The 18,171-nt window shown below is 49.1% G+C and overlaps 1 protein-coding gene across 1 annotated transcript in view; it reads left to right on the forward strand.

Moving 5' to 3' along the window:
• The window catches only part of PDZRN4 (PDZ domain containing ring finger 4), a 494,262-nt gene that overhangs the window by 264,757 nt on the left and 211,334 nt on the right, over positions 1–18,171 (forward strand). The window contains exon 3 of the mRNA XM_069627988.1: positions 1,786–1,888. Within this exon, the coding sequence (XP_069484089.1) occupies positions 1,786–1,888 (103 nt within the window). The remainder of the gene's footprint in view (positions 1–1,785; positions 1,889–18,171) is intronic.

The raw sequence follows: 18,171 nt of genomic DNA on the forward strand, positions 1-18,171 counted from the left end.
ATGGCAGGCTGTTACTATTCCCAAAGGCAATGTTTGTCGCTATATTGATTCAAGTGAATACACATTTCCGGCAAGGGCCATCTTGTCCATCTGAAGTTTCATATTACCCTGCCTGATGCAACGCCATACAACTAACTCTCCACTGCTGACTTTTGTGTTACGTTTAACTTGTTAATGCAACTTGTAAACTTCTGTTTACACAACACACGACGTGGCAGGCATAAACCATACAGGGACACTTCCCCACACAACCCTGACTGCAGCCAGTGGCACAGAGACTTGCACTGGAAAAAACTATTTGGGAATATTTCTCATATTTGTTTTGTGGGGTAAGGGGAGTTGTCTGTTAATACAGGTAAACTTTATATTTTAAAGACATTCCTTTCACTGTGACTGTTGTCTTATTTCAGAAGCAAAACACATGCTGCATTGTTGCTCATTGTATGTCTTGGGTACGCAAATCCTCTGGTGATATTAAAAACGATAGTACAAAATTGCTAATCAAATAAGTGTGTTTGCTAATCAAGAAAGGTTTAATTAGCAAACTCTGCTAATCAATTCTTGAAAACTAATGTATGCCTTGCCAGGTAAGGGACTTTGGGGTTGCCACCATTGTGCGAGGAGATGGCCGTTGGCACTGAGGGTCCTTTGCTCATGATAGCCCTCCTGTTATCCCGAGCCCAAGCATTACAGCCATGTGGTGGACTCCTGAACTTCCAGGCAAGAGTGCAGGGATAGTAGCACCCGGCACAACCCAGCAATGCCACGTATCTGTTCTGGGGTATTTGGGGGCGTTCTGTTGTGTGAATGCGGATGCTGTGTCGCTAGACTGACTCCTATCCGCCAGCCACTGTGGGCCGGCATCTCTATAAATGAGGTCAGTGCGCCACCGCCTAACGTGGCCTCCAGCCTTGGACTGATATTCCAGCGGCCCAATGAGAGTGAATATTAAAACAAACCCTTTCTGTGGAGACACGCCTGCAACAGTGAGCACGCCTCTGACAGCACACCTTGGGCATCACTCCGCTCAAGCCCTTGAGTGACTTTGGGTTTTTGAGTTGGATCTGAAAGAAATGATCCGGTTTGGGCCTTTGGAGCTATGCTCGCAGACTAAGATTTGGAGTGTGCCCCTCCCCCCCAGGTCCAATGGGTCACTGTCATTATCTATATCATTTTTTTGACTGTTGGTGTGTGGCTCCCACGAAGAGTTATCAGTGAAAGGGTTAATAAAGCCAACCAGCAATTCAATGGCACCATTATACAATAAGAGCAATTGGAACTCAGATGTGTGAAGTAAAGTTATTTGTGTTCTCTGAGCAGATATTTGGCGCAAGCCTAACTTCCTGCATGCACTTAGCATGACCTTCTTATTGTTATTCTAAGGCAGCGGGCCTTATTACAACAGTGGCGATCTGGCAATAAGGGGTGCCGGTCGCACCGTACCAACACCCTTTCCGGACTGCCACAGTACAACTCTGCCGGCGGGGGCACCGTCTGCAGAGTTTGCATGGAAGCACTGGCACCGTTAGAAACGGTGCCGATGCTTCTGTCTCCCCACTCCCGTGTAGACCTATGGGGCTCCATGAGAATGGGGACTAGCATGTTCTGGCGCCTGACTTCCCAATCCGCCGGGACTTGTAATGTCATGTGCCGGTAAAGTGTTACGAGGGTTACTGCCGGACTCGTAATGAGGCCCAGTGTCATGCTAGTAACTGCTTCTAACAATGTAGCCAATACATTTGTGTTGTTCTTAATTTAATAGAAATGTTTTGTGTTCTATCCCAGCTGCCATTCCCTTCACCCGATGGAGCACGAATTGTACGACGGCAATGAGTATCTGTCCAGCATGCCCACGGACGCCGACAGGACAGAAGACTTTGAGTATGAGGTAAGGCCGTTGGCTTCCTGTTATGTATCGAATTCACTTCTAGGATGCCCGTCACCTGCAGAACGCGTCTGTTTTTGTAACTCGTAACAGTGGTGTAACGCCTTGTCAAGCAAACTTTTTGTATCCTCTGGCGTTCCAATGAAAATGGATTATTTAATTGTTGCGTTCAGTCGTGTGAGGTCTTAAAAGGGTGCCGGCATTCTGAATGATTCGAGCCCAGTGGCGGCGGGTGAAGATTTTTAGTTGAGGGATATAAACATGTCTCATAGAATAGCATGAACGACTGGGCGTAGCGAGGAAACGCCAAGTAGTAAAAAGTTATTGGGAGGGATTCGTCCCCCTGAAGTTTCTTTTAAACTAGTAGGTTTCAGCACACATTTGGCAACACACTGAAAACTTCCATAGATAAAAGGGCACCCAAAGTATGCAAGCGCATATTACCACATTTTCATGATGCCTGTGTGTAGAATGTATGCCAGCAGTGCCATTGTAAATCCTTTTCAGTAGATTCACTATATATGTCTAGTACTTACTTTTTATGCTCCTAGTTGCACTTTACAGATTTCCCTTTGGTCGTCCAATCCTAGCTCGCACCAGTTAAGCGCCCAACACTGGTTGGCCCTATAGAGCATTGTGTACCGCTGGTTCACACATGGGCAGGATGACAGATCAACAGGAATGAGGACATGTCCGTGCTTTTCTGCATGTGTACAGAATTGTGGCTTGCATTCCAGTTGACCCACGCCACAGAACCCTCATACCAAGTCGCGTGGCACTAGACATCACTTTCATGCTCCCCCATGCTGTTGCACCCAAAGATTGTATTTGTTTTTGCTTTGCAAATACTATTCTTGCTTTGACAAGTAGGCATGCTTGTGCCCAGCTTATCGAGCAAGCTCTTCCATGAGCTCCCAAACTGCACCTGCAAATGGGCAGCACATTACACATTACTAAAGATCCCCAATTTTACACACCCTCTGCTCCCCACCTATCCTGGGAATGGGCGATCTGCTTCCCCCTGTTTCCCAAATGGGCCGCCCTCGGCCACCCCCGTTGTTAGTTCCCCCTCCCTTGTATCTCTGCTTCCTTCATTTGTTTTCTTCCCCCCTCTTATTTATTTTATTTAGTATTTATTCTCCTCTCTACTCTGTTACGTGCTTTCCACTTCTCCCCCCTTCCATGCGCTTTCCCCCTTTTCCATTTTCCATGCACTTGCGCTTTCTTAACGTCACTGGACCTAGTAAGATTGCTGTGTTTTTTTTTTTTTTGTTCTCCCCTGTTCCCCTCCCTTTGCCTGGTCGCGCTCTGAAACACTTGTGTACGAGCGCGATATAAATAAAATATCATTTCATTTCACTATGACTTGAAAAGCGCTCCCTTGATCCCCGGGCTTGGACACAATACTGCACTTTATAGACAAGAATAGGGGATTTGCAAATCCTAGGGCGGTGATTCAGTTCAATACAAGGCATAGTAACAAAACACACCGCAGCGTAACATGACAGCACATAACACCACTTCATCACGCGGCCCATGTTATAGTTACTGGAGCCCTAACTGCGAAAGAGAGTTTTGCTTTGCGTGTTTCACACCAACAGAATCCAGAGCCGCATTCAAAACAGTGGCCCCCAGAGCATACACTTTTAAGTTACCGAAACCAACACAATCGATGCCTTGCTGAGCGCCCCCCCTCACCGTGGGCTGCGGGGGGGGGGGCAGTTACGCCAGTGCATGTGTTCTCAAGCTTTCTACACCATTGAAGAAAAGCCATGCTGTGAACTCTGTCTGCATCAGGGGTGTTGCTAGGTCTGGAAAAGATCCAGGGCTAGGCTAATGTCGGGACTGTCGGGACTCGGGGCTAGCTAGCCTTTTGGTAGTAGCCCCTGAGCTTCTTTCCTGGGCTACAACCAAAAGACCCGGTGCTCTAGCCCCCCCATACCCCCTCTCTAGTGATGTCTCTGGTCTGCATGCTTGTGCAGTCCATGCCAAACCATATTTCCTTCCATCATTTGTTTTAGGACCCAGGATTACTGTTAGCCCAGCCTAGCATCTCATTAGCTCCAGCGCAACCGCTATTACTGATAAGCGCAGTCACTAGTGAATGTACTCACTTTTCAGGCACGCTGCACCCGCGGGCATGCACACATTGGGTGAGCCAAGTGGCGGCGAATCACCAATACCTCTTGGCCCTTTTTTACCTAGGTCGTGAAATGGAACCACGGTAAAGTTGGCCACTTTCGCAAGGTCATTGAAGAAACGTGGAGTGGTGCCAACAACAATGGTCAAATTGGCACTGCAGACAGCAATGAGGTGTGTGGTGCCCAGACCACTGTCTCTGGGCAGAATTATTTTGTTAAAGCCCCTCCAGCCCCTTCCTGCCTCCAGAGTCTGGGAAATTGAAAACTGAAACAAACTAGTGTGAGGTGTGATTTCCATGACAGCACAAACATACACACACACACACAGCCCATACTTCCACCAGTCCAATGCAATGCAGAGCGAAACAGTAATTCGCCCAGAAATAGATTGAGTTGGAGCGCGCACACAGTACAGGCCCGCGGCTCGGTGGCCTATTCTAGGCCCTCTCCTGCTACTTCCAAGGCTATAGTTTGCATAGGCCTAAAGTTGTGAACTCACCTTGGAGTCAGACGTTGGGCCAACTTAAGTGCACATACTCTGGGTGAGTGGCAGAGGCGTGTTTTGTGATACGCAGGGGTGGGCCCAGAGAAGGCGTTCGCCCTCCCCCTGACCACATCCCTAGCGCCTCCTCTGTTTGCATTTTTAATGATGGTGAAGGTTTTTAGGGGAGAATATTAAGATACACTCATTTGGAGCGGGGAAGCATTGCTCGATCATTGCATGGCTCACTATTTCTTTTTACCGCTGTGTTCAAAATTCTGCATTGTTTTGTTCCCATTTATAGTACAGTTTGGATTGAATGGGTGTCCCCCTCGCTCCATATGTTTTTCCTCTTCTGTATTTTAAGCCAAAATAATGAAATGATATGATTTGCAATTCACCAGAGTTCACTACAGACTTCAGCCATATAGACCAAAGAAGGGGCCGTTATTACAGGATAATTGCCCTCCTCAAAACAAAGTTGCAATTATCCTGAGCTGCAATGACCCTCGCATTGCCTGAAAGGCTTTTAGTGCAACGCTTTCACATATTGCGCGGGCTTGACAAAAAATGGTTTTCAAGGGGAAATTCCAACCGTGGCTCTCAAAAATCTACGTTGAACTATATCTTGTAGTGTCTGTCTCTCGTGTTCGTCTTGCTAAGCTTTGTGACAGTACCTACAATGGGGCCATCGGCGCAACATTTGAAAACGTATGTTCTGGACTAACTGACGCAAGTTATCAATAAGGATATTTATGAAAGTGAAATCTGAAAGACGCTCGGGATCTGAACCTTCTCTCCAAGTGTGCTTTGCTTGCCTCTGGCCGCCTTCCCCGGCGCAGTAGTAGCTTGGAAGCGGTGCCATCTCTTCGGCTGAGCGTCATCCGTTTCAAGTCAAAAGTTGCTGGATTGGAACTGAATTGTGTAGCTCAGTGCTCGAAATGTCTGCACACATCATTTCTGCGTTTCCACGTCACTGAAGATGTGACAGTCTGCCGCTTCCCAAAGTGATAACACGTCGTTACTCACGTCACCCTCCATTACGCTTTTATTCCAGGTTTTAACAATGCCTTTAATTTGTCAATCACAAAGCCACCAGCTCCTCAAATTCGCTTCAAGAAGAAATTAGATTCTCAGTCTTTTGCTACAATATTCCTCCCTGGCCTTTAAATTCCCCCCAAATGTTAATGTTTCTGTGATGTGCGACGCCGTTTCCGGAGTGTGTGGTACCCACGCGATAGCCCTGCGTGTTCCACAGCCTCAGAGCTCGAATGGAGGTACATGGGCTCCTCCCCTGTAATGACGAAGTGAAAGCCAGGGGGAGTGAAAGACGGGAGAGCTAAAGGTATGGAGAAGTGAGTGTGACTCAGGGAATGCATGGCCAGGTGACTGCCACAGGGAGTGAAAGACGGGAGAGCTAAAGGTGTGGAGGAGTGAGTGTGACTCCGTGAATGCATGGCCAGGTGACTGCCACAGGGAGTGAAAGACGGAGAGCTAAAGGTATGGAGAAGTGAGTGTGACTCAGGGAATGCATGGCCAGGTGACTGCCACGGGGAGTGAAAGACGGGAGAGCTAAAGGTGTGGAGGACTGAGTGTGACTCAGGGAATGCATGGCCAGGTGACTGGCACAGGGAGTGAAAGACGGGAGAGCTAAAGGTGTGGAGAAGTGAATGTGACTCAGTGAATGCATGGCCAGGTGACTGCCACAGGGAGTGAAAGACGGGAGAGCTAAAGGTGTGGAGGAGTGAGTGTGACTCTGTGAATGCATGGCCAGGTGACTGCCACAGGGAGTGAAAGACGGGAGAGCTAAAGGTGTGGAGGAGTGAGTGTGACTCCGTGAATGCATGGCCAAGTGAATGCCAGGAGAAGTGAAAGACGGGAGAGCTAAAGGTGTGGAGAAGTGAGTGTGACTCAGTGAATGCATGGCCAGGTGACTGCCACAGGGAGTGAAAGACGGGAGAGCTAAAGGTGTGGAGAAGTGAGTGTGACTCAGGGAATGCATGGCCAGGTGACTGCCACAGCGAGTGAAAGACGGGAGAGCTAAAGGTATGGAGAAGCAAATGTGACTCCGTGAATGCATGGCCAGGTGACTGCCACAGGGAGTGAAAGACGGGAGAGCTAAAGGTGTGGAGAAGTGAGTGTGACTCAGGGAATGCATGGCCAGGTGACGGCCACAGGGAGTGAAAGACTGGAGAGCTAAAGGTGTGGAGGAGTGAGTGTGACTCAGTGAATGCATGGCCAAGTGACTGCCACAGAGAGTGAAAGACGGGAGAGCTAAAGGTGTGGAGAAGTGAATGTGACTCAGTGAATGCATGGCCAGGTGACTGTCACAGAGAGTGAAAGACGGGAGAGCTAAAGGTGTGGAGAAGTGAATGTGACTCCATGAATGCATGGCCAGGTGACGGCCACAGGGAGTGAAAGACAGGAGAGCTAAAGGTGTGGAGAAGTGAATGTGACTCAGTGAATGTATGGCCAAGTGAATGCCAGGGGGGAGTGAAAGACGGGAGAGCTAAAGGTGTGGAGAAGTGAATGTGACTCTGTGAATGCATGGCCAGGTGACTGCCACAGGGAGTGAAAGACGGGAGAGCTAAAGGTGTGGAGAAGTGAGTGTGACTCCGTGAATGCATGGCCAGGTGACTGCCACAGGGAGTGAAAGACGGGAGAGCTAAAGGTGTGGAGAAGTGAATGTGACTCAGTGAATGCATGGCCAGGTGACTGCCACAGGGAGTGAAAGACGGGAGAGCTAAAGGTGTGGAGAAGTAAATGCGCCTCAGTGCATGCATGGCAAAGTGAATGCCAGGGGGGAGTGAAAGACGGGAGAGCTAAAGGTGTGGAGAAGTAGATGCGCCTCAGTGCATGCATGGCCAAGTGAATGCCAGGAGAAGTGAAAGACGGGAGAGCTGAAGGTGTGGAGAAGTAAATGCGCCTCAGTGCATGCATGGCAAAGTGAATGCCAGGGGGGAGTGAAAGACGGGGGAGAGCTAAAGGTGTGGAGAAGTAAATGAGCCTCAGTGCATGCATGGCCAAGTGAATGCCAGGAGAAGTGAAAGACGGGAGAGCTAAAGGTGTGGAGAAGTAAATGCGCCTCAGTGCATGCATGGCAAAGTGAATGCCAGGAGAAGTGAAAGACGGGAGAGCTAAAGGTGTGGAGAAGTAAATGCGCCTCAGTGCATGCATGGCTAAGTGAATGCCATGAGAAGTGAAAGACGGGAGAGCTGAAGGTGTGGAGAAGTAAATGCGCCTCAGTGCATGCATGGCAAAGTGAATGCCAGGAGAAGTGAAAGACGGGAGATCTAAAGGTGTGGAGAAGTAAATGCGCCTCAGTGCATGCATGGCAAAGTGAATGCCAGGGGGGAGTGAAAGACGGGAGAGCTAAAGGTGTGGAGAAGTAAATGCGCCTCAGTGCATGCATGGCCAAGTGAATGCCAGGGGAAGTGAAAGACGGGAGAGCTAAAGGTGTGGAGAAGTAAATGCGACTCAGTGAATGCATGGCAAAGTGAATACCAGGGGAAGTGAAAGACGGGAGAGCTAAATGTGTGGAGAAGTAAATGAGACTCAGTGAATGCATGGCAAAGTGAATGCCAGGGGAAGTGAAAGACGATAGAGCTAAAGGTGTGGAGGAGTGAGTGTGACTCCGTGAATGCATGGCAAAGTGAATGCCAGGGGGAGTGAAAGACGGGAGAGCTAAAGGTGTGGAGAAGTAAATGTGCCTCAGTGCATGCATGGCAAAGTGAATGCCAGGGGAAGTGAAAGACGGGAGAGCTAAAGGTGTGGAGAAGTAAATGCGCCTCAGTGCATGCATGGCCAAGTGAATGCCAGAGGAAGTGAAAGACGGGAGAGCTAAAGGTGTAGAGAAGTAAATGCGCCTCAGTGCATGCATGGCCAAGTGAATGCCAGGGGAAGTGAAAGACGGGAGAGCTAAAGGTGTGGAGAAGTGAATGCGACTCAGTGAATGCATGGCAAAGTGAATGCCAGGGGAAGTGAAAGACGGGAGAGCAAAGGTGTGGAGAAGTAAATGCGCCTCAGTGCATGCATGGCAAAGTGAATGCCAGGGGAAGTGAAAGACAGGAGAGCTAAAGGTGTGGAGAAGTAAATGCGCCTCAGTGCATGCATGGCCAAGTGAATGCCAGGAGAAGTGAAAGACGGGAGAGCTAAAGGTGTGGAGAAGTAAATGCGCCTCAGTGCATGCATGGCAAAGTGAATGCCAGGGGGAAGTGAAAGACGGGAGAGCTAAAGGTGTGAAGAAGTAAATGCGCCTCAGTGCATGCATGGCAAAGTGAATGCCAGGGGGGAGTGAAAGACGGGAGAGCTAAAGGTGTGGAGAAGTAAATGCGCCTCAGTGCATGCATGGCAAAGTGAATGCCAGGGGAAGTGAAAGACGGGAGAGCTAAAGGTGTGGAGGAGTGAGTGTGACTCAGTGAATGCATGGCCAGGTGAATGTCAGGGGGAGTGAAAGACGGGAGAGCTAAGGGTGTGGAGAAGTGAATGTGACTCAGTGAATGCATGGCCAAGTGAATGCCAGGGGGAGTGAAAGACGGGAGAGCTAAAGGTGTGGAGAAGTAAATGCGCCTCAGTGCATGCATGGCAAAGTGAATGCCAGGGGAAGTGAAAGACGGGAGAGCTAAAGGTGTGGAGAAGTAAATGTGACTCTGTGAATGCATGGCCAGGTTAATATCAGGGGGAGTGAAAGACGGGAGAGCTAAAGGTGTGGAGAAGTGAATGTGACTCAGTGAATGTATGGCCAAGTGAATGCCAGGGGGGAGTGAAAGACGGGAGAGCTAAAGGTGTGGAGAAGTAAATGCGCCTCAGTGCATGCATGGCAAAGTGAATGCCAGGGGAAGTGAAAGACGGGAGAGCTAAAGGTGTGGAGGAGTGAGTGTGACTCAGTGAATGCATGGCCAGGTGAATGTCAGGGGGAGTGAAAGACGGGAGAGCTAAGGGTGTGGAGAAGTGAATGTGACTCAGTGAATGCATGGCCAAGTGAATGCCAGGGGGAGTGAAAGACGGGAGAGCTAAAGGTGTGGAGAAGTAAATGCGCCTCAGTGCATGCATGGCAAAATGAATGCCAGGGGAAGTGAAAGACGGGAGAGCTAAAGGTGTGGAGAAGTAAATGTGACTCTGTGAATGCATGGCCAAGTGAATGCCAGGGGGAGTGAAAGACAGGAGAGCTAAAGGTGGGGAGAAGTGAGTGTGACTCAGTGAATGCATGGCCAAGTGAATGTCAGGGGGAGTGAAAGACGGGAGAGCTAAAGGTGTGGAGAAGTGAATGTGACTCTGTGAATGCATGGCCAAGTGAATGCCAGGGGGAGTGAAAGACGGGAGAGCTAAAGGTGTGGAGAAGTGAGTGTGACTCAGTGAATGCATGGCCAAGTGAATGTCAGGGGGAGTGAAAGACGGGAGAGCTAAAGGTGTGGAGAAGTGAGTGTGACTCAGTGAATGCATGGCCAAGTGAATGTCAGGGGGAGTGAAAGACGGGAGAGCTAAAGGTGTGGAGAAGTGAGTGTGACTCAGTGAATGCATGGCCAAGTGAATGTCAGGGGGAGTGAAAGACGGGAGAGCTAAAGGTGTGGAGAAGTGAGTGTGACTCAGTGAATGCATGGCCAAGTGAATGCCAGGGGGAGTGAAAGACGGGAGAGCTAAAGGTGTGGAGAAGTGAGTGTGACTCAGTGAATGCATGGCCAAGTGAATGTCAGGGGGAGTGAAAGATGGGAGAGCTAAAGGTGTGGAGAAGTGAGTGTGACTCAGTGAATGCATGGCCAAGTGAATGCCAGGGGGAGTGAAAGACGGGAGAGCTAAAGGTGTGGAGAAGTGAGTGTGACTCAGTGAATGCATGGCCAAGTGAATGTCAGGGCGAGTGAAAGACGGGAGAGCTAATGGTGTGGAGAAGTGAGTGTGACTCAGTGAATGCATGGCCAAGTGAATGCCAGGGGGAGTGAAAGACGGGAGAGCTAAAGGTGTGGAGAAGTGAGTGTGACTCAGTGAATGCATGGCCAAGTGAATGTCAGGGGGAGTGAAAGATGGGAGAGCTAAAGGTGTGGAGAAGTGAGTGTGACTCAGTGAATGCATGGCCAAGTGAATGCCAGGGGGAGTGAAAGACGGGAGAGCTAAAGGTGTGGAGAAGTGAGTGTGACTCAGTGAATGCATGGCCAAGTGAATGTCAGGGCGAGTGAAAGACGGGAGAGCTAATGGTGTGGAGAAGTGAGTGTGACTCAGTGAATGCATGGCCAGGTGACTGCCACAGGGAGTGAAAGACGGGAGAGCTAATGGTGTGGAGAAGTGAGTGTGACTCAGTGAATGCATGGCCAATTGAATGTCAGGGGGAGTGAAAGACGGGAGAGCTAAAGTTGTGGAGAAGTGAGTGTGACTCAGTGAATGCATGGCCAAGTGAAAGTCAGGGGGAGTGAAAGACGGGAGAGCTAAAGGTGTGGAGAAGTGAGTGTGACTCAGTGAATGCATGGCCAAGTGAATGTCAGGGGGAGTGAAAGACGGGAGAGCTAAAGGTGTGGAGGAGTGAATGTGACTCTGTGAATGCATGGCCAGGTGACTGCCACAGGGAGTGAAAGACGGGAGAGCTAAAGGTGTGGAGAAGTGAATTTGACTCAGTGAATGCATGGCCAGGTGACTGCCACAGGGAGTGAAAGACGGGAGAGCTAAAGGTGTGGAGGAGTGAATGTGACTCTGTGAATGCATGGCCAGGTGACTGCCACAGGGAGTGAAAGACGGGAGAGCTAAAGGTGTGGAGAAGTGAATGTGACTCTGTGAATGCATGGCCAAGTGAATGCCAGGGGAAGTGAAAGACGGGAGAGCTAAAGGTGTGGAGAAGTAAATGCGCCTCAGTGCATGCATGGCAAAGTGAATGCCAGGGGAAGTGAAAGACGGGAGATCTAAAGGTGTGGAGAAGTAAATGCACCTCAGTGCATGCATGGCAAAGTGAATGCCAAGGGAAGTGAAAGACGGGAGATCTAAAGGTGTGGAGGAGTGAGTGTGACTCAGTGAATGCATGGCAAAGTGAATGCCAGGGGGGAGTGAAAGACGGGAGAGCTAAAGGTGTGGAGAAGTGAATGTGACTCTGTGAATGCATGGCCAAGTGAATGCCAGGGGGGAGTGAAAGACGGGAGAGCTAAAGGTGTGGAGAAGTGAGTGTGACTCAGTGAATGCATGGCCAAGTGAATGTCAGGGGGAGTGAAAGACGGGAGAGCTGAAGGTGTGGAGAAGTAAATGTGACTCAGTGCATGCATGGCAAAGTAAATGCCATGGGAAGTGAAAGACGGGGGAGCTAAAGGTGTGGAGAAGTAAATGTGACTCAGTGCATGCATGGCAAAGTGAATGCCAGGGGAAGTGAAAGACGGGAGAGCTAAAGGTGTGGAGAAGTAAATGCGCCTCAGTGCATGCATGGCAAAGTGAATGCCAGGGGGAGTGAAAGACGGGAGAGCTAAAGGTGTGGAGAAGTAAATGTGACTCAGTGCATGCATGGCAAAGTGAATGCCAGGGGAAGTGAAAGACGGGAGAGGTAAAGGTGTGGAGAAGTAAATGCGCCTCAGTGTATGTATGGCCAAGTGAATGCCAGGGGAAGTGAAAGACGGGAGAGCTAAAGGTGTGGAGAAGTAAATGTGACTCAGTGCATGCATGGCAAAGTGAATGCCAGGGGGGAGTGAAAGACGGGAGAGCTAAAGGTATGGAGAAGTAAATGCGCCTCAGTGCATGCATGGCAAAGTGAATGCCAGGGGAAGTGAAAGACGGGAGAGCTAAAGGTGTGGAGAAGTAAATGCGCCTCAGTGCATGCATGGCAAAGTGAATGCCAGGGGGGAGTGAAAGACGGGAGAGCTAAAGGTGTGGAGAAGTAAATGCGCCTCAGTGCATGCATGGCAAAGTGAATGCCAGGGGGGAGTGAAAGACGGGAGAGCTAAAGGTGTGGAGAAGTAAATGTGACTCAGTGCATGCATGGCAAAGTGAATGCCAGGGGAAGTGAAAGACGGGAGAGCTAAAGGTGTGGAGAAGTAAATGCGCCTCAGTGTATGTATGGCCAAGTGAATGCCAGGGGGGAGTGAAAGACGGGAGAGCTAAAGGTGTGGAGAAGTAAATGCGCCTCAGTGCATGCATGGCAAAGTGAATGCCAGGGAGAGTGAAAGACGGGAGAGCTAAAGGTGTGGAGAAGTAAATGCGCCTCAGTGCATGCATGGCCAAATGAATGCCAGGAGAAGTGAAAGACGGGAGATCTAAAGGTGTGGAGAAGTAAATGCGCCTCAGTGCATGCATGGCAAAGTGAATGGCAGGAGGGAGTGAAAGACGGGAGAGCTAAAGGTGTGGAGAAGTAAATGCGCCTCAGTGCATGCATGGCCAAGTGAATGCCAGGAGAAGTGAAAGACGGGAGATCTAAAGGTGTGGAGAAGTAAATGCGCCTCAGTGCTTGCATGGCAAAGTGAATGCCAGGGGGAGTGAAAGACGGGAGAGCTAAAGGTGTGGAGAAGTAAATGCGACTCAGTGAATGCATGGCAAAGTGAATGCCATGGGGAGTGAAAGACGGGAGAGCTAAAGGTGTGGAGAAGTAAATGCGCCTCAGTGCTTGCATGGCAAAGTGAATGCCAGGGGGAGTGAAAGACGGGAGAGCTAAAGGTGTGGAGAAGTAAATGCGCCTCAGTGCATGCATGGCCAAGTGAATGCCAGGGGGAGTGTAAGACGGGAGAGCTAAAGGTGTGGAGAAGTAAATGCGACTCAGTGCATGCATGGCAAAGTGAATGCCAGGGGGAGTGAAAGACGGGAGAGCTAAAGGTGTGGAGAAGTAAATGCGACTCAGTGTATGTATGGCCAAGTGAATGCCAGGGGGAGTGAAAGACGGGAGAGCTAAAGGTGTGGAGAAGTAAATGCGCCTCAGTGCATGCATGGCCAAGTGAATGCCAGGGGGAGTGAAAGACGGGAGAGCTAAAGGTGTGGAGAAGTAAATGCGCCTCAGTGCATGCATGGCAAAGTGAATGCCAGGGGGGAGTGAAAGACGGGAGAGCTAAAGGTGTGGAGAAGTAAATGCGACTCAGTGCATGCATGGCAAAGTGAATGCCAGGGGGGAGTGAAAGACGGGAGAGCTAAAGGTGTGGAGAAGTGAATGTGACTCAGTGAATGCATGGCAAAGTGAATGCCAGGGGGGAGTGAAAGACGGGAGAGCTAAAGGTGTGGAGAAGTGAATGTGACTCAGTGAATGCATGGCAAAGTGAATGCCAGGGGGGAGTGAAAGACGGGAGAGCTAAAGGTGTGGAGAAGTAAATGTGACTCAGTGAATGCATGGCCAAGTGAATGCCAGGGGGAGTGAAAGACGGGAGAGCTAAAGGTGTGGAGAAGTGAATGTGACTCAGTGAATGCATGGCAAAGTGAATGCCAGGGGGGAGTGAAAGACGGGAGAGCTAAAGGTGTGGAGAAGTGAATGTGACTCAGTGAATGCATGGCAAAGTGAATGCCAGGGGGGAGTGAAAGACGGGAGAGCTAAAGGTGTGGAGAAGTAAATGTGACTCAGTGAATGCATGGCCAAGTGAATGCCAGGGGGAGTGAAAGACGGGAGAGCTAAAGGTGTGGAGAAGTGAATGTGACTCAGTGAATGCATGGCCAGGTGACTGCCACAGGGAGTGAAAGACATACATCTGCCGCAGTGCTGTCTATGCACACACCCTCCCCCCCCCCCCCCCAACAGCATGAAATAATGACATGAGTAGCACAAGCCCCTTCTCCTCGCATATTCCACTGTGTTGGCGCCTCGGTCTGAAAGGCAAGAAATCGCGCCAAACCAATCGTCGGCTCTGACGTGTGTTCACTCTGAGCAGGCGTGCACCGGAACTCTGAAGGAAGCCGTTCCCCAAAGTCCCAGCCCCCGCCCTCGGCGGATATCCAATACAAGGCAAGTCCCTAGGCCGGCGTCCGTGCTGCGCCCCGTAGGGGGTTAATCCAGTGTTAACTTGTTTGCTTATGATGTTTGGCATGGCCTCACCAACTGTGGCTGTGAGGGAGAGCTTTTCCCCTTAAAGGGTATTGATAAAAGCCTGACATGCCGTACAGTGGTAAACACACGCGGATGGCGCACTGCTTGCACTCTTCCAAGCTAATTGGTCAAACAAAGAAGTTAAGATACATTCATTTTCCTCTCTAAATGGGTGGTTGGCATGGGAAACCAATGCACCCCTTTTGATAATTTCCATTCCCCGGTAATAAGCATCGGTTTAATGGCGGTGGTTCGTGTTTATTGAGGTTCTCGATTGGCTGTAATGGGTGTGCGTCTGGCCATCGTGCCGATGGATTTCCTGTCAGTTATTAGTCAAGTGCCTAAGGCATAGCCTGTCTTTGCCCTGTACATGGGATCTGGAATATGCAGGGGTGAGCAGCGTCAAAGGTGTGAGGCCATTTTTAAATGGTTGGACGCGTTGCCTTCTGATGCGGTACAGTATAGCAGTTACCAGTTAATGTCGTTGTTAGGCCCCAGTGGCGGCTGGTGACTTTGAAAGGTGGTGGGGCGTACATTTCTGTGGGTGAATTGGTAAGCGAGCGAGCAGAGTGAGCGTGCCCAACCAACATCAACAGGGTTGCGGGGGTGGTTCCCTGTGTGCACATTTTTGAATAACGGCTTCCAAAATGTGTAATTTACTGTCCAAACCCACACAAATATGACCTAAAAAGCATTCAGGTACTTCAGTAGGGTAATATTGTATGTAAATATGTTCTATGTAAAGCGCTTTGGCGACAGCGCTATATAAATAACATCATTATCATTTAAAATTCAATTGTGTAATGGAGTCTATTTGAAGTAGAAGCAAGGGCACGCCTTCTGTTCTTGATGCCAAGTATCTGCTACTATAGTCTTGGCCTACTTGAAACTTGTTGCCCCCCTGCCTTTGGCGAACCCATCTCACACCTCCTTGGAAGGATGATTCGTTCGCGGGTGCATGTCCTAGGGGCCACGCACTCAATATGTGAGACCCTCTCCGGTGGGGGTGGAGACCAGTAAAGAGCAACCACCATCTTCTGCTGGGCTACTGGGCATATTTGCGATACGTTTCTGCCTTGTTGGTTTCCACGTGTGTTCTCAGCACCACTGAGGCTGGATAAAACATTCACTTTATACTTTGTTTTCCTGGCTCAAGCATCTGGCCCGTATACTGTAAAAGCAAATAAAAAAAACTCTGAGGACTCCCTGAGTAAAGCTTTTAGCTTTCCCGTGATTTAGGGTGTTCACCTTACTGTAACTCGCCGAGTTTGCATATCAAGGTGCACATAGTTTGGGGTCCTTTATTGTGGGAGAAGTCATCATAGAGCACGTTCGTTGTCACTCAAATTTTATAAATCAAGCCTTGTGCTGACCACTCATTTCAAGTGATTGTAATATAAACAAACAGATCCAAGAGACTGACGTGTCATGCTGCCCACCCTGCAGCTATCTAGTGTGCCTCTAACTGCCCAACCTGCGAGCTCCACCGAAGTTTGTAGTTCACCTTAAGAGGAGAGGAGCTGAATGCCCAGCTGCATCTCCCTCGCTGTCTAGGCTTCTAGACAATTAGTAAACTTTGCCTGTAACTGTATTAGTGAATGTAATGCTTTGATTCATGGTCCTGCAGTTGCTGCCACGGTATATAGCATATATAGAGTTGGAAGCTGCTCACCCCAGCCCCACCAGCTCGCTTTGCCCTTGGACAGTTCCTGCACATAGCACCTAACCCAAATGCACGCCTTTTGCTCCATAAAACTGTCTTACAGGGCAGGGCTACTTTCAACACAAGAAAGACATTTCTCAAGGCTGTAGACCCACAAAAACCTCGCCTGTGTATCTAAACATGCCTCAATCCTCCAATCACAAGACTCTCAAGACGATACTGCACTAGTGATCCCTAATAAGGGTGAAAACAGGCATGTGGTTGTCTGCAGCCTTCAGAGATGTCCATCTTGGGTTGATAAAGCTATGTATAAGGGAAGTTGCAGAGTGTAAACACGTTATCATGCTACCGACATGGACATCGGAAGTGTTTTTATGCAGTTAAAAAAAAATGTTTAACATTTTATGGACTTCCCCCCTCTCCAGCTGCCCATTGTTCGTTTTCGTGTATTATTTATTTCTGTAGACTGGCGACTGCTCACTAACACATGTCATTTAAATGCAAATTAACACCCAAAACAATGTTGAGAGGTGGATCACAATGCTTAGATGGTATGAAACAGAACAAGGGAAAAGGCTGGTTTCTACACTGATAATTATCCAAGATTCGTGACTGGCTGTAGTTAATTTAAAAATACCTAAATATTTAAACATAAAAGAACAGCACAACTAGCTCCCTCCCCTGTCAAAAGACAAATGTTCTTGATTTTTCTGCCGGCGCTGCTGTACAATCAGTGAAATCATCAGGACTGTTTCTACAGCCTGTCCAAGTCCATGAACATTCTGCCCTATCACATAAGCGCAGCAAATGAGTAGTGCAATTTTGTTGGTGGACATAAATTGCCTTAGTGTAAATGTCTTGTGAACCAATGCTTTTGTGTATCAGGGGACTACTCTTGAGTGCCGTTTACGAATAGTGCATTGCGTGGAAATATATTACATTAAGAAGCAACGTGCATGCAGCATATCCCTGAACGTTTCAGGTTTGGAAGAGCAGTGGGGAGGAGGCTTTCTTCTAGAGTTTGCATCATGTATTGCAGGCTGCGCAGCCGATGTTCGTCAAACTGATGGGTTCTGTACATAATGGATCATCATCTCCTGTTAGTGTTCAGTAGCATACCCAGACTGTACCGTACGTAGTTTTACCTCTGCATTCATAGATATGTGCTCCTTAGTGCACGCACATCCCTTTGCTGCTTTTATTATCACACCCTCTCCTATAATCAGAAAAACTCTTTCATGCCGAGGACGGAAATGTTGAACTCGGGCAGCTGGCCTCTGCTGCATGAATCAGAGGCCTTGAGAAGAGTGTGGAACTCCCAGGCGCTACCCAGCCCATGGCACGGTGCCCTGTAACCGCCCGCATTACAGGCCCAGGCTGGGGGCACATATTTCTTCCTAAACTCAGTAGTTAGTTGAGTACTTATAAATAGTAAGTTACTTACTATTTACGGACTCGAGTCCACGCCACTCCACAAGCAGCAACCAGCAAGACAACAAGCTTAAGCAAGGCTACACTGCTCTGCAATCTCTAAGAAGGCCCTTGGCTACGTGGCTGCCCACACCCTGGCTCGCTCTGCTGACTTCGATTTCGAATTGAGATGGCGTGTGTTCGCCTGCACCCGCCACACTCTCATGAACAATTTTCATTGGCTGCTCAGAAACAGCCAATGAAAATTCTGTTACTATGCTACTGATTAGCATAGAATTTACTGACAGGCTCAGCGCTGTTTGCGCACAAGTTAATACTGGCGGGGCCACAGCTCTAGCGCCCCGCCAGCATCTACAGTCAAATGATTACGTAAACAGCGTGAGCCTACGAGCTGCACGCTGTTTACTATTGGGAAAAACAGAGTTAAATGGGACGCGCCCCTCTGTGTTACAGCATCTACAATCAAATGATTACGTAAACAGCGTGAGCCTACGAGCTGCAGGCTGTTTACTATTCGGAAAACAGAGTTAAATGGGACGGGCCCCTCTGTGTTAACTTGTCGGACCCAGCGTGAGTCGCAGCCAATGCGAGATAATTATGTATTTATTT

The sequence above is a fragment of the Ambystoma mexicanum genome, chromosome 12 (assembly GCF_040938575.1).
Source record: "Ambystoma mexicanum isolate Mex_15411 chromosome 12, UKY_AmexF1_1, whole genome shotgun sequence".
NCBI lineage: Eukaryota > Metazoa > Chordata > Amphibia > Caudata > Ambystomatidae > Ambystoma > Ambystoma mexicanum.